Source organism: Stomoxys calcitrans, chromosome 3 (assembly GCF_963082655.1).
Source record: "Stomoxys calcitrans chromosome 3, idStoCalc2.1, whole genome shotgun sequence".
NCBI classification, from domain to species: Eukaryota; Metazoa; Arthropoda; class Insecta; order Diptera; family Muscidae; genus Stomoxys; species Stomoxys calcitrans.
In genome coordinates, this window is record NC_081554.1 from 14,395,162 (window position 1) to 14,409,121 (window position 13,960).

At 35.5% G+C, this 13,960-nt stretch overlaps 1 protein-coding gene across 5 annotated transcripts in view; it reads right to left on the reverse strand.

The window, feature by feature from the left end:
• Window positions 1–13,960, reverse strand: part of LOC106081112 (protein spire) — a 222,303-nt gene that overhangs the window by 137,849 nt on the left and 70,494 nt on the right. For all 5 annotated transcript variants that reach the window (XM_059366140.1, XM_059366142.1, XM_059366143.1 and 2 more), the window contains exon 3: window positions 10,666–10,706. In XM_059366140.1, the coding sequence (XP_059222123.1) occupies window positions 10,666–10,706 (41 nt within the window). The remainder of the gene's footprint in view (window positions 1–10,665; window positions 10,707–13,960) is intronic.

Below are 13,960 nucleotides of genomic sequence, written 5' to 3' on the forward strand. Positions count from 1 at the left end.
ATTTAAAATTTTTGCAATAAAATTATAATTTATTTATAAAGTGAAGATATTTAAAAGTATATATCTGAAGATATAAAGCTCTCAAAAAAAAAAAAAATATATATACACATATATATTTTATTATAAATTACATATTAAAACACAAAACAAAAAATAATTCAATCCGCGTCGTGCAAAATTAAAAATAATAACAACCTAAATTCAATTCAAACTAAGAAAGCGGTAAGTTCATTCTAAGGTTTGATTTCATTTTATTTATTTTGTACTAAAGAAAAAGAAGAAAACATAAGATGAGTGTTAGCGCCAGAATAGAGCGACAGGGTGTTGTAGGGCAAAATATTGCTGGCTTGTACACGAAATTGAGTCAGGCGGGTGCAAGTATAAGAGAATCGGAGTTGGTGGCGATGTGGGCGTGTTTCAAACAGTTAGTCGAAGAGTTTGAGAACACTGATGACGAAATCAGGCCGCCGTCGCATACGATGCAAAATGACGCATACTTCACAGGAAATTTCGTAGACGGAGTGCGGGATTCGATGAAGAAATTTGAGGTTTTATATTATCAGGTCAGAGATGGCATGGGAATCGATAATAGGCTTGCGACAAACGCTCCGAAAGCGGTAGGAGACGGTAGACCATCCAATTCTAAGGGCCAGAAGGGGGTGGAAGTTGGAGAAGATGCGTCCCTGAGTCCCACATCTGAGCAAACTCGAATGATGGAACCCAGGAAAGACTCAGATGGTGCTGGAGCGTTCTCCTTGCCCACATTTGGCGTGGGTGCTAGACAGACCCAGGAAAGGCGGGATGATATATTTGGGCATATCAGCCAAATGCGACTAGGACGGCCTGCTGATGTAAGGAAGAGCACTGGTCTTATTCGGAAATTCCAATATGTCTTGGACGAGCTAGAGGCCAAGATTGAGGGGTTGAAAAGTAAAAGGGTTTCTGCTGATGTGGTGAAGGAGAAGTACAGGCTAGCTGAGACTGTATTTTTGCAATACATGGAAGAGTTTCCGGACGATGACTTGACGGAAGTTTTCTATGGCTTGAGGGATTCCTACTCGGACATTCCTGGAATAGAGAATAAGGCTACAACTCTTCCATTTACGTTGCCCTCTATAGAAATTCCTGTATTTACCGGAAAGTTTGTAGAGTGGGAGACGTTTAGGGAGTTGTTCGAACAATTGGTGATGGAGCAACCGATCTCCAATACACAGAAGATGTGTGTATTGAAGTCGAAGATAAAGGGAGAAGCGGCGCGGAAAATTGCGAAATTGCCGGTTAGGGATGAGAATTTTGAGACGGCATGGAATTTGTTGAGTGAACACTACTCAAATAATAGAGCGACGACATCACTCTATTTTAAGTCCATATTGGATGCTCCTGGCGTATTTTTTAACTCACAAAGTGTGAGGAGATTTGTAGAGGTTGTAAACGAAAGTTTACAGGGTTTAAACGCACTAAAGCTTGATGCACAAGAGATGTATCAAGCTTTCTTGTGTTATGTGTTGCAGAGAAAACTGGATGAGAATTTGAGGATCCAGTTTGAGCAGCACTTAGGAAAATCCCGTGAGATTCCAAAAGTGGATAGTCTCATGGAATTTTTGAATCAGATGCAGTATTCCTTGGAGGCAAGCCAACAATTCATTCAAAGGAATGAAGAAGGGTTGGTAAATCCTTCGGGAATAAAGGTATCGGATGGTGCCCAGAGGAAGGGTGATTTCCAAGGGGAAGAGATACCGAATGCTAAGGAGCAGACGACTAAAGGACACAAATGTGTTCTTGGTTGTCTGACGTGGCATCCACTCTACAGATGCTCGAGATTTAGGAACCTTGAAATCAAGGAGAGATGGGACAGGGTAATGGATAGTGGTGCTTGTTCCAGATGTTTGGGCAGTGGTCATACCAAAAGGTTATGTACCACCAAGTTCAATTGCAAAAGTTGCAACGGTGAGCATCATTCACTTCTTCATAGGGCGAAGACTGGACAGAAAAGCGCAGTGGTAAGTGACAAGATTGTTAAAGATGATACATGTGTATTATTGGCCACGGCGGTTGTTCAGGTGAAGAATGGAGATGGACAGTGGATAGACTGTCGTATCCTGCTGGATAGTGGGTCACAAGTGTGTCTTATGACCAAAGAATTTAGAAACAAATTGAAGTTATCTGGTGAAAGCACCAGAAAGGAAATAGAAGGGTTGGCGAGTCATAAATCCGTGATTGATGAAAAGGTAGGAGTCAATCTTCGATCGCGAACGTCAGATTATAGCGCTAGTGTGGATGCGTTAGTAATAAAGAATATTTTATCAAATGTTCCGGAGTCGAGGGTTAGGACGGAGAGATTTTCGCAGAAAGTGTTACTGGCAGATCCCCAGTATAATGTTCCAAGGGGTGTTGATATGTTAGTAGGGGCGGAAATATTTTTTGATGTTTTGGCAAGTGGTCAATTGCGCAGTGAAAAGCGTGGGATAAGAGTGCAGGAAACTTTGTTAGGATGGGTAGTAAGTGGCCCTGCAATAATGGACCATTCAGATTCAAGCCCTAAAATCGTGGCAACGATTCACAAAGGTGATGAAGTGCTGAGGAGGTTTTGGGAGATAGAAGAGGTTCCACAAATGAGGAGGTTAACAGTGGACGAGAAGGAGTGTGAGGAAATTTTTGACAACAGCGTTAAATTGGCAGCGGATGGAAAATTTCAAGTGAAGTTGCCATTGAAAAAGGGATGTAGTGAATTAGGAAGCTCGGCGGGAATTGCAAGGCGACGATTTTTTGCTCTCGAGAGAAAGCTTGAGAAACAAGAATCGTTGAAAGCGCAGTACCACGAGTTTCTTCGGACATATCTAGACATGGGACATATGAAAAAGTTGACAGAGGTGCCCAGATTGGAGGATGGATATTATTTGCCACATCATTGTGTATTACGCCCGGAAAGTTCGACTACAAAGTTGAGAGTGGTATTTGATGCGTCGTGCAAAACCACTTCAAATGTGTCGCTGAATGACGTATTATACACAGGTCCGAAGGTGCAGGAGAATTTATTTAATATTTTGCTCAGATTTAGGAGGCATAGGTATGTGTTCTCTGCTGATATTGAGAAAATGTATCGACAGATTTGGGTAGAAGGCTGTGATACAAAGTTTCAGCGGATATTTTGGCGTTGGAACGATAACGAGCCTATTGGAACATATGTCCTCAAGACGGTTACGTATGGCACTGCGGCAGCTCCATATTTGGCAGTAAAATGTTTGGAGACAATTGCCAAGTGGAATAAGGATGAATATCCGATGGAGTCTGAAGCAATTGGATGTGATTTTTATGTAGACGACTTGATGACAGGAGGAGACTGTCTTGAGTCTGTTAAGGCATTTCGAGACAACATTGCACTCATTTTACAACGGTATGGAATGCCTTTGAGGAAGTGGTGCGCAAATCACGAGCTAATATTGGAAAGTGTCGATGAAAAGGATGTGGAAAAAACATTTAAACTTGAATCGGGCCTGGTTAATTGTGTAAAGGCTTTAGGTATAAGTTGGAGCCCATCAAGAGATGTATTTAGCTTCAACTATCACCGTGAAGAAATGACAACTGTAACGAAAAGGACGATTTTGGGTGAAATTTCAAGATTGTTTGATCCATTGGGGCTGATTGGTCCTGTTGTGGTGTTGACAAAAATACTGCTGCAGGATTTGTGGAAATTGAAAGTCGATTGGGATGATGTGATTGATAACGATGTATGTGCAAGATGGGTAAGGATAAAGGAGAATTTGATATGTCTTAATGAAGTAAGGGTGCCGAGGCATGTATGTTGTGTGAAACCAATGAAAATTCAACTATGCGGGTTTAGCGATGCGTCAATGAAAGCGTATGGTGCAGCTATCTACGTCCGAACTATTGATAGCGAGGGCAATGTAAGTAGTAAGTTGGCGACATCGAAGTCAAGGGTAGCACCAATAAAGGTGATAACACTGCCACGTTTGGAATTGTGTGCTGGTGTGTTATTAGTTGAGCTCATGAAGGCGGTGCTGGAAAGTTTAAAGGTAATGGTGGGATCTGCTGATGTTTATTATTACACAGATTCGACAATTGTTTTGAACTGGCTAAGATTGGATCCGGCAGTATTGCAAATATTTGTATCAAATAGGGTGTCTTTTATACAGTCTATGACAGAATTGTCACAATGGAGGCATGTAAAGTCTCAAGAAAATCCTGCGGACTTGTTATCTCGAGGGCTGTTGGGACGTCAGATCGTGGAAAATGAACTATGGTTTGAAGGTCCGGTTTTTTTGAAGGAATTGGTTGAGAAAGAGACAACGTTTGAGCAGATTGTGGACGTACCTGATGTTAAGAAAGCGGCGAAGATTCTCGTTATTCAAGAAGGAATTGTTTGGTGGAAGACCATTAATCACAGAAACAAGTTTTCTGTGCTGCAAAACGTAGTGGCGATGGTCTTGAAATTTGTTAATATTGCGAAGAAAAATGGTCATAAGTCTATTGTACATTACAGAAAGGAAGCACTCAGGCTAATAATACGGGATGTTCAACAGGAATATTTTTCGGCCGAATTGGAGAAGATGCTAGCAAAAGGTAAGGTACATGAAGCATCTCATATTCGCACATTATGTCCTATACTGGACAGTTCGGGAATTTTAAGAGTAGGAGGCCGGTTGGAAAATAGCGCATTGCTGTATGAGGCAAAGCATCCTATGTTGTTGCCATACAAATGCAAAGTTACAGAGATGATAGTGGAACAATTACATAGGGAGCATTTGCATGTCGGTCCGCAAGGGTTGTTAGCAATAGTAAGACAGCAATTTTGGCCTCTTCGTGGAAGATTATTGGCGAAAAAGATAGTAAATAGGTGTTATAGATGCTTCAGGGTAGAGCCAAGGAAAATTCATCAAATGATGGGGAATTTGCCAGGAGACAGAGTTATAAGAACTCGCCCGTTCTTGAATGTGGGCATTGATTATCTTGGTCCAATAGAAATACACCATAAAGTTAGAGGAAAGAGAATAGACAAATCGTATGTGTGCGTTTTTGTCTGTTTTGCCACGAAAGCAGCGCATTTGGAAGTGGCATCAGATTTGACGTCAGCGGCGTTTATTGGTGCATTAAAAAGGTTTGTAGCAAGGCGCGGATGTCCAACTAGGATTTATTGTGATAATGGGACTAACTTTGTAGGGGCCTCAAACAGTTTGCACGAAATCTACAAATTGTTTGCAGAAAAACAACATAAGGAGAAGATTGATGAGTTTTGTCTGCAACGGGACATAGAGTGGATTAATATTCCTGCACGATCACCGCATGTTGGAGGACTATGGGAGGCATGCGTGAAATCAGTGAAGAAGCATTTTCATAAGGCGGTAGAGGGAATAATGACATACGAAGAGTTATGTACATTAATCGCTCAAATTGAGGCCGTTTTAAATTCCAGGCCGTTAACACCATTGTCTGAAGATCCAAATGACAATAGTGTATTGACTCCGGGGCATTTTCTAATAGGAGAGGCCTTTACGACAATAGTTGATTCGTCGGAGAACAAATGCTATAAAGGGCTGCGAGACCATTGGAGGGCAGTACAAGAAAATGCAAATGCGTTTTGGGAACGTTGGTCGATGGAATATCTGTCCGAATTAAATAAGAGGTACAAGTGGAATAAACCTCAATCGAATATGCAACCGGGTACTTTGGTTCTTTTGAAAGAGGATAATCTGCCACCTCTGAGCTGGAGGCGGGGCAGGGTCATCCGAACGATCATAGGTTCGGATGGGTTGTGTAGAATGGTGGACGTAAGGACCAGCACGGGAGAAACAAAAAGATCGATCCAAAATGTTTGTCCTTTTCCCACTGAGAACAATGAGGAAATAGTCGGAGAAGATGAAGCTACGATATTGAATGCAGCTTACAATGAAAACAAAAAGCCGACTATATGCAAACGAAAAGGTTCGGTCTCACCGACCTTAAGAAGAGAGAGGATAAAAAATAAGAATTTCATAGTTTGTATTATAAATTTATTGTGTCTAATAAGCCCAATTAGAGCTAAAATTGATATTATTAAATTCACGGAGAAATCTAGCATATTCTTCGAAGAGGTTAGTACAGTGGGGCTAACGAAATCATCGTGGGATATTGTGGTGCATATCAACATATCAAAATATGCAGCTTCAATGACAACTATAAATAATGCGATGTCGGATTATGGAGTTTTTGTGGATAAGGTGTTGGAAAAGCAGCAAGTCTTTCTGCGGAACGAGCTGGAAGAAGCATATCATCAAGTGCAAAATAGGAACGAGCTTATAATGTCATCAATGCCTGATAGAAGGTCGAAACGAGCGGCACTTGCGTTTGTTGGAGGTATTTTTCATTCACTGTTTGGATTGATGGACGAAGAACACGCTGAAGTTCTTTCTGAGAAGATACGGAATGCTGCGGAAAATCAAGAGTATCTATTGAGTTTGGAGAGGAATTATACTTCTATTCAAGACATTACCTCTGAAGTCATTAAAAAGCAAAATGAGGTAATATTCGACAACATCCAGAAGTTCAAAGGCTCTTTCGATTCCTTGAATGCACGGGTGAATAATCTAGCCGACCGAGAAGCTATTGTGAGGAAAGCAACAAGCCTATTAGCAACATTAGAAGCGTTTGGAGAAATTCAGAAGAATTTAATCACTGTGATGACGAACACGAAAGGAAGCTTACTGCATGAATTAATTTCTGTTAAGAAATTGAAGGACGAAATTCTGCGGATAAGGTCCACAGTCAACAAGAGGTTGCGATTGCCTACTGAGAGGCCAATGGAGCTTTCAAAACTGGCACATGTTACAACAAGAACAACAATTGGGTTTATTCTGTTCAACGTACGATTACCGCTAATTAATGCTGATTTGTTTACTTCATATGCAATTCATGCATATCCGGAGATGCATGATGGTTTATCTGTACGAATACAACCTAGTAACAGTTATATGTTAATTGACGAGAGGAAAACAATGTTTTATTACATCAGCGAAGAGAATTGGGCACATTGTCAGAAGACTGAGGATATGATGATCTGTCCTCAAACTCATCCCTTATACAACACACGAAATACGCAAAGTTGCGAGGTGCAATTGTTTCTGAAGACTAGACGAGTACCAACTAGTTGCAAGGTTGAGATCAAGGCTTGGGCAAATTATTGGAAACAAGTTCAAGCGCCAAATACTTGGATATTTTCGATTTCGACACAAATGGGAGCTGAAGCTGTTTGCGACAACAAAAGGCATGCTGTTATTATAGAAGGTCAAGGGCTGATAAAACTACAGCCAAATTGTCATCTCGAAACTGAAGAGACCACTTTATGGGCGTACGACAGGTACAGCAGCGATGCTGATTTTATGATTCCAAACATCAATTTGACGTCATTTTTACCTCCATTGTCACATTTGAAGTTGGATAACGAGATTGCAATTTATAAACTCTCAGACATCCCTAAGGCAACTTCAATTCTTGGCTGGCCCACGCATTTAAATATTCATCATCTGGCACATTATGGCTTCAGCGTTACTACATGCATTATCATCATTGTCATCATTATTGCCGTGATATGGATTTTGAAGAAGGTATGCAACATGTCATCAAGATACCTGCCAGCATCCATTGTACTACCTCGTTTAAGATAAAACAAAATAATTGCTATATAAATGTACAGATATATATTACTTTGCTCAACTTTATTCAACTTAGACTGTAATTATAAGTAATTTTTCTGTATGTAACAATTCAATGTTCAATAGATATAATACTCATAAAAAGACTAGGATCTTTTAAGGCGGGGAGAATGTACAGTTCAGTATGTTTGGTTGAGGATAGGCCAACAAATAACAGACATGTGTGCATAGTATATATACCCAGAGATAGGGAATTTCTATGATAAAACCTTAGATCATAAAATGAGCACATGTTGGAACACTTATGTAGAAGTAAGCATTTGTATTGTTTATCATTAAGTGTATCGTTTATCAGTAAGTGATTTTCTAATCATTAAGAGTACATGTGTTTCAACTAAGGCAGGTAGCTAGTTCACTATGTAAATATCCTGTGGATGGAAATAGGATCAATGTGTGTTGTATTTGTTGTCCTTAGATATTTAAGATTGTACAGTTTACAGAAGTTTAAGTATGTATTAGGTGTTAAGATAGTTTTTGTAAGAAATAAAGAGTAGTTCTGTTCAAGACACCAATCAACACGGTCGTTTCTCTAATTTCTCGGCTAAACAGAAACATTTTTAATTCCGATCGATATTTGATTCCGAAAAATTCCCGGTTCCGATATGAATTTTTTGTTTTGATATCGATTAATGTTTAAATTCGATGAATTTTTTGCTTTGATAAATTTTAGATGTTGATAATATGTTTCTCTGGATGAAGTCTCCTTCGCTCAGTTTTACTCTTTACTGTGGCCTACTATTATTTTTGACTTGGTAAATAACCATTTTAGGTTGAATTTGACAATCAGTGGAATAATTTTTTTCCCCATTTGAGCCTTTTTACTGGCTTTGTCTGTCTGTTCGTTGTAATGTCGTCTGAGTATCATTGGGGAATATATAAATCACTTGATTCAAGGAAATCAAAAATTCAATTCACCACTACAACATGAGGCTAACGACGACAACGAAGACAGTAACTAGAAAAAAATCAAACGAAGAGATATGATGACATTAATGGGTAGCGCATATGCTGACTGAGCAGAGAAAAAATGGCAACAAAAATTAATCAGAAAATTTAAAATTTTTGTGGTTTGTTAATTTAGTTTTGAAAACAATCATAACTTTATAAATACGGTATGCAGGTAAGGATATACTGAAAAAATTATGTAATGTTTCCTGCATTTTAAAAGGATCATCTCACTGGGTAACAAATTCATTGAAATTGTATATTTTTTTAATTTTGTCTAATAAAATGTCGAAAAAATTTAATTTTTTCAGAAAAAAAAGACAAAGTTTGAAAAAAATTCATAGAAAAAAGTTATTAAATTTTTGAAGTAACAATTCCGTTTTTGTAAATTTTTGATAATCTAAAAAAAATTTTAAAATTTTCGATTTTTTGGTTCTAGTTTTTATAAGTTTAGGTTTTGATGTTTTAATTTTGATAATTTTTTTAATCCTTGATTTTGAATAATTTACGAGATCGATAATTTTTTTGATTCGATAACTTTTCGATTTTGTAAAATTTACAATTGCGATAAATTTATTTCTTTAAAAATATTTTTATTTCGACATATTTTCAATATCGATAAATTTTCAATATCGATGAATTTTTAATTACGATAAATTTTTAATTTAGATAAATTTTCAATTACGATAAATTTTCAATTTCGATATTTTCAACTTCGATAAATTATAAATCTTAATAAATTGTAAATTTCGATAAATAATAAATTTCGATAAACTATAAATTTCGATAAATTATAAATTTCGATAAACGTTATACTTTAATAAATTTGTTATTTCGATAAATGACGATTTCGATAAATGTACGATTTCGATAAATTTCCAATACCTTTATTTCGAAGAAATCTCCATTTATAGCACATCAATTATTTAATATTTTATAAGTAAAAATATTGTAAATAAAAATTTATCGAAATGGAAAATTTATCGATATTAAAAAATTTATCGAAAGTAAAAAAAACTATCGAAAATGTAAATTTTAGCGAAATTTTACATTTGTCTAATAGAAAATTTTGAATTGAAAATTTATCGGATTATAAAATTTTCTAAATCCAGCAACCAACTTGAAAACTTCAAAATTTTTCAAACAAAAAACAAAAAGTAGAAATTAGAGAATGAACCCATTTGATTTTTTTTGTTTAGTGTAGCAACCAATTACATAGCCTATGCTATTTTCTAATGAACATATGCTGTGTGTGGTCATAGATGATGGTCAGTTATGGCGGACACATGTGCTCGGTTATCATCATCATTATCTTCGTCAGGGTGATTACTGATTGTTGGTTGTTTGGCTGGCTACTGCCTCTGACTTTGGTGGTGGGCTGTAATTTGTAAAATTTACCGAAAATAGCCACATTAACTGGAAATGAATGGAAGTGGAAGCAAACTAAGAGACGAAAAAAAATTAATTATTTCTGTTTTTAGACACTCACTCTGAATATTGCCCTTTTCCGCATAAAAGTTAACAACAATAAATTCATCACAGTAAAAATAGTTTTTTTTTTATATTTTTCCAAATGAATCAGAGTTCTAGGCTTTTGTCGGCCCCTGTTTTTTGGAATTTTAGCATTAACGTTTTAGGTCTCGTTTTTTTTGTAATTTAGAATTTATAGTGTTACGCTTGGCTGGAAAAAGTTATTTGCCTTTTTTCCTAATTATTATTTTTTTTTCGATGGACAAATGGGTTGGTTCACTTGATACAACAACTTCAACAATGAGCATTGGTAAATTAACAAAAGAAGAGAAAAAAAACTAAATTACAAATTACATGTTGCCATTCGTGCATAAAACTTTTTCGATATTCTGAATATTTTCCCCTGAGTCATTTGATGCTTGGCCAATGGTTGCTTATGTTTAAAGTTAATTTGATTCTCTTACAAATTCAGAGGAAGTCATAAACTACTGCTACCAACTCTGATCATGTTTCGTTTTCTGAGCAGAGGTGTATCAAAGCTTACCTTTTTATGGGATGCAATATGCTGGGCATGATTGAAGTCACCTGAAAAACAAGAATAAAACAATTGGTTAATGTAAGAAAATAACAAGAAACTAAAGTTCAATGATATTTTGTTACAGGGATTTTATAAAAGTTCAGGCATTTCAACAGAATCCTTGCATTTTAATTATCTGCTTTTCTCAAATTTTGGGATTTTCAAAAAAATATTGGAATTGAGCAAAAATCTAGAATCTTAGGAAAAATCTGCGACTTAAGAAAAATGTGGAATTTTGGAAAATTTCTGGGATGTAAGCAAGGTCCAAGGATTTTAACAAAAATTTGGGACTTGGGAACAAAAATCTGGGAAAAGTCTAGAATTTTAAAAAACATCTGGTATTTAAGCAAAAATTTGGGATTTTATCAAATATACTGGATTTTTACAAATATCTTGGATTTAAAAAAAAATCTGGGACTTTAAAAAAAATCTGGGATTTTGACAAAAATCTGGAATTTTAACAAAAATCTGGGATTTTGACAAAAATCTGGGATTTTGACAAAAATCTGGGATTTTGACAAAAATCCGGCATTTTAACAAAAATTCGGCATTTTAACAAAAATCTGTGATTTAAACGAATATGTGAGACTTTAACAAAAATCTCGGATTTTGACAAAATATGGGATCTCAGCAAAAATATGGGGTTTTAGTAGAACCATTGGATTTTCACAAAATTTGTGGTTTAAACTTTAGTCTTAGAAATTTAGCAAAAGTCTGCGATTTTAGGAAAAATTTCAGATTTTTGGAAAAAAAAGTTGAATTTTGGCCAAAATTTTCGACATTAATCACAAAATTTTAGGATTTTATAAAAAAACAGGGATTTGAGCAAAAAATCTCGGATTTTAGCAATGACCTGGGATTACAGCAAAAAATATGGGATTCTAGTAAAAGTCTTCGATGTTTTGAAAAGTCTAGGGTTTTAGCAAAATTCACCAAAACCAAATCTTGGATTTTCGTAAAAGTCTAGGATTTAGTAAAAAGAAAATCGGAGAAATCAAAAAGTTAGGATCTTAAAAAAGTTCTGGGATGCTCACACAATTCCGTGGTATAAACAAAATAATTGGACTTTTACAATATCCCCGGATATTTTGACTTTAACAAAATCTCAGAGTTTTACAAAACCTTGGGTTTTTATCAAATTCCTGGAATTTAAACAAACTCCTGGGATTTTGCACGAAGTTCTGGGATTTTGGGAAAAACCTATAATTAATTATGGGAAATGATGGGATTTTTTCAAAATCGTTGACTTTTTAGAAATGCTGGTTTTTTAATAGAGTATTGGTTTTTATCAAAATCCTGGGTTTAATAAAATAATTTTACAAAAATCTGAGATTTTCATAAAATCCTGGGATTACCAAATCCTTAGATTTTTACAAAATCCTGGGATTTTAACAAAATCCTGGTATTTTAACAAAATCCGGGGATTTTAACAAAATCCGGGGATTTTAACAAAAACCTGAGATTTTAACAAAATCCTGAAATTTTAACAAAATCCTGGGATGTTAACAAAATCCTGGGATTTTAACAAAATCCTGGGATTTTAACCAAATCCTGGGATGTTAACAAAACCCTGGGATTTAGCAAAATCCTGGGATTTTAGCAAGATCTTGGGAATTCAATATAATACTGAGAGTATAACAAAATTAGAATCCTGGGATTCAAAAAATTTTCAAAATCCTGGAATTTTATCAAAATCCTGCGATTATATCAAAATCCTGGGATTTTATCAAAATCCTGTGATTTTTTAAACTTTCTAGAATTTTATCAAAATCCTGGGATTTTATTAAAATCCTTGGATTTTATTAAAATCCTGGGATTTTATAAAAATCCTGGGATTTTTTTAAAGTCCTGGGATTTTATCAAAATTATGGAATTTTAACAAAATCCTGATATTTTAACCAAATCGGGAGATTTTAACAACATACTGTGCTTCTAAAGTTATAGGATTTAAAGTAAATTATAGGACTTAATATTGTAATAAAATCCTGGTATTTTTACAGAATTCTGGGATTTTAGCAACAGAAAATTTCTCTAAAGACGAAAGACATTTTTCTCTAACGACTAGCACAACGCTTTGCTTACCGATTGTGTCTTAGTATTTTTTTTTTAAGGATTTGCAGTGGATGATCTCATATCCTTGTTATGACTAATAAGAGCTAATGAGAAATACATCAACATTTCTCAATACACGATTCGGATATGAAAAACATAAATCAAACATTTTAAATACTCCAACATAGTTTCTAACAAACTTCGATTGAAAGGCATCTTGGTGACATCACATCATTAAAATCTTTGGCTACCGAAATACCAACGCTTCTCATAGCCATAAATCATTTAAAATAATTTCGTGATGAACAAAAATCCCAAAAATTACTCGACCGCAAATATTATTTGTTAGCTCAATAAAATAATCTTTTAAATACATTTAAAGTAAAAAAAAAATTGCCATATGACCGTTAACTGTCAAATAATTATTAAGTGTCGAGCCGCCGCTACATATTTTAAATTCCCCCAAGAAACACACACTCTTGACACTTAACAACATCCACATGGGATAAAAACAGAGTTTAATGACATTTATTATTGCCCAATAAATGAGCAACAACAGAGGAGCGAGCAATGCATATTTATTTAAGAAATAATTAAATTATGAAATCATCAACAGCATATGGACACAATATTGCCTTCCGTCTGATATGATCTGGGGGTCATCATATATTTTAAATTTTAAGTATTAGATTGACAATAAGATTATTTGCATTGGATGGAGGCAATAAGTTTGATAATGAACTTCAAAACCAATGAGTCATAGGAAATGTGCGACAAACTTGCAATCAAGTGTGGTGATAAACTTTATATTAAAAAAAATGGGCGGCATAGCAATTTTGTCGAACTTCAGTTAGAATACACACATAATTGAGAATTTGTCTTTGAACAAATATTTAATCAAGGGCTGGGATTTTAACAAACTCGTAAGCAAGCCATTTTGGAAAATCATGGGATTTTATCAAAATCGTGGGATTTTAGAAAAATCATGGGATTTTTGAAATATAGGTGGTTTAAGTACAATCCTGGGCAAAACCGTGGGATATTAGCAAAATTGTAAAAGTTAGCAAAATCTTGGAATTTAAACAAAATTTTGGATTTTTTTTTATTATCCTGGGATTTTTGAAATACCCTGGGATTTTAGAAAAATCCTAAAATTTTAGAAGGGTTTCTATCAAACTCCTTAGATTTCCTGTATTCTGCGAATTTATCA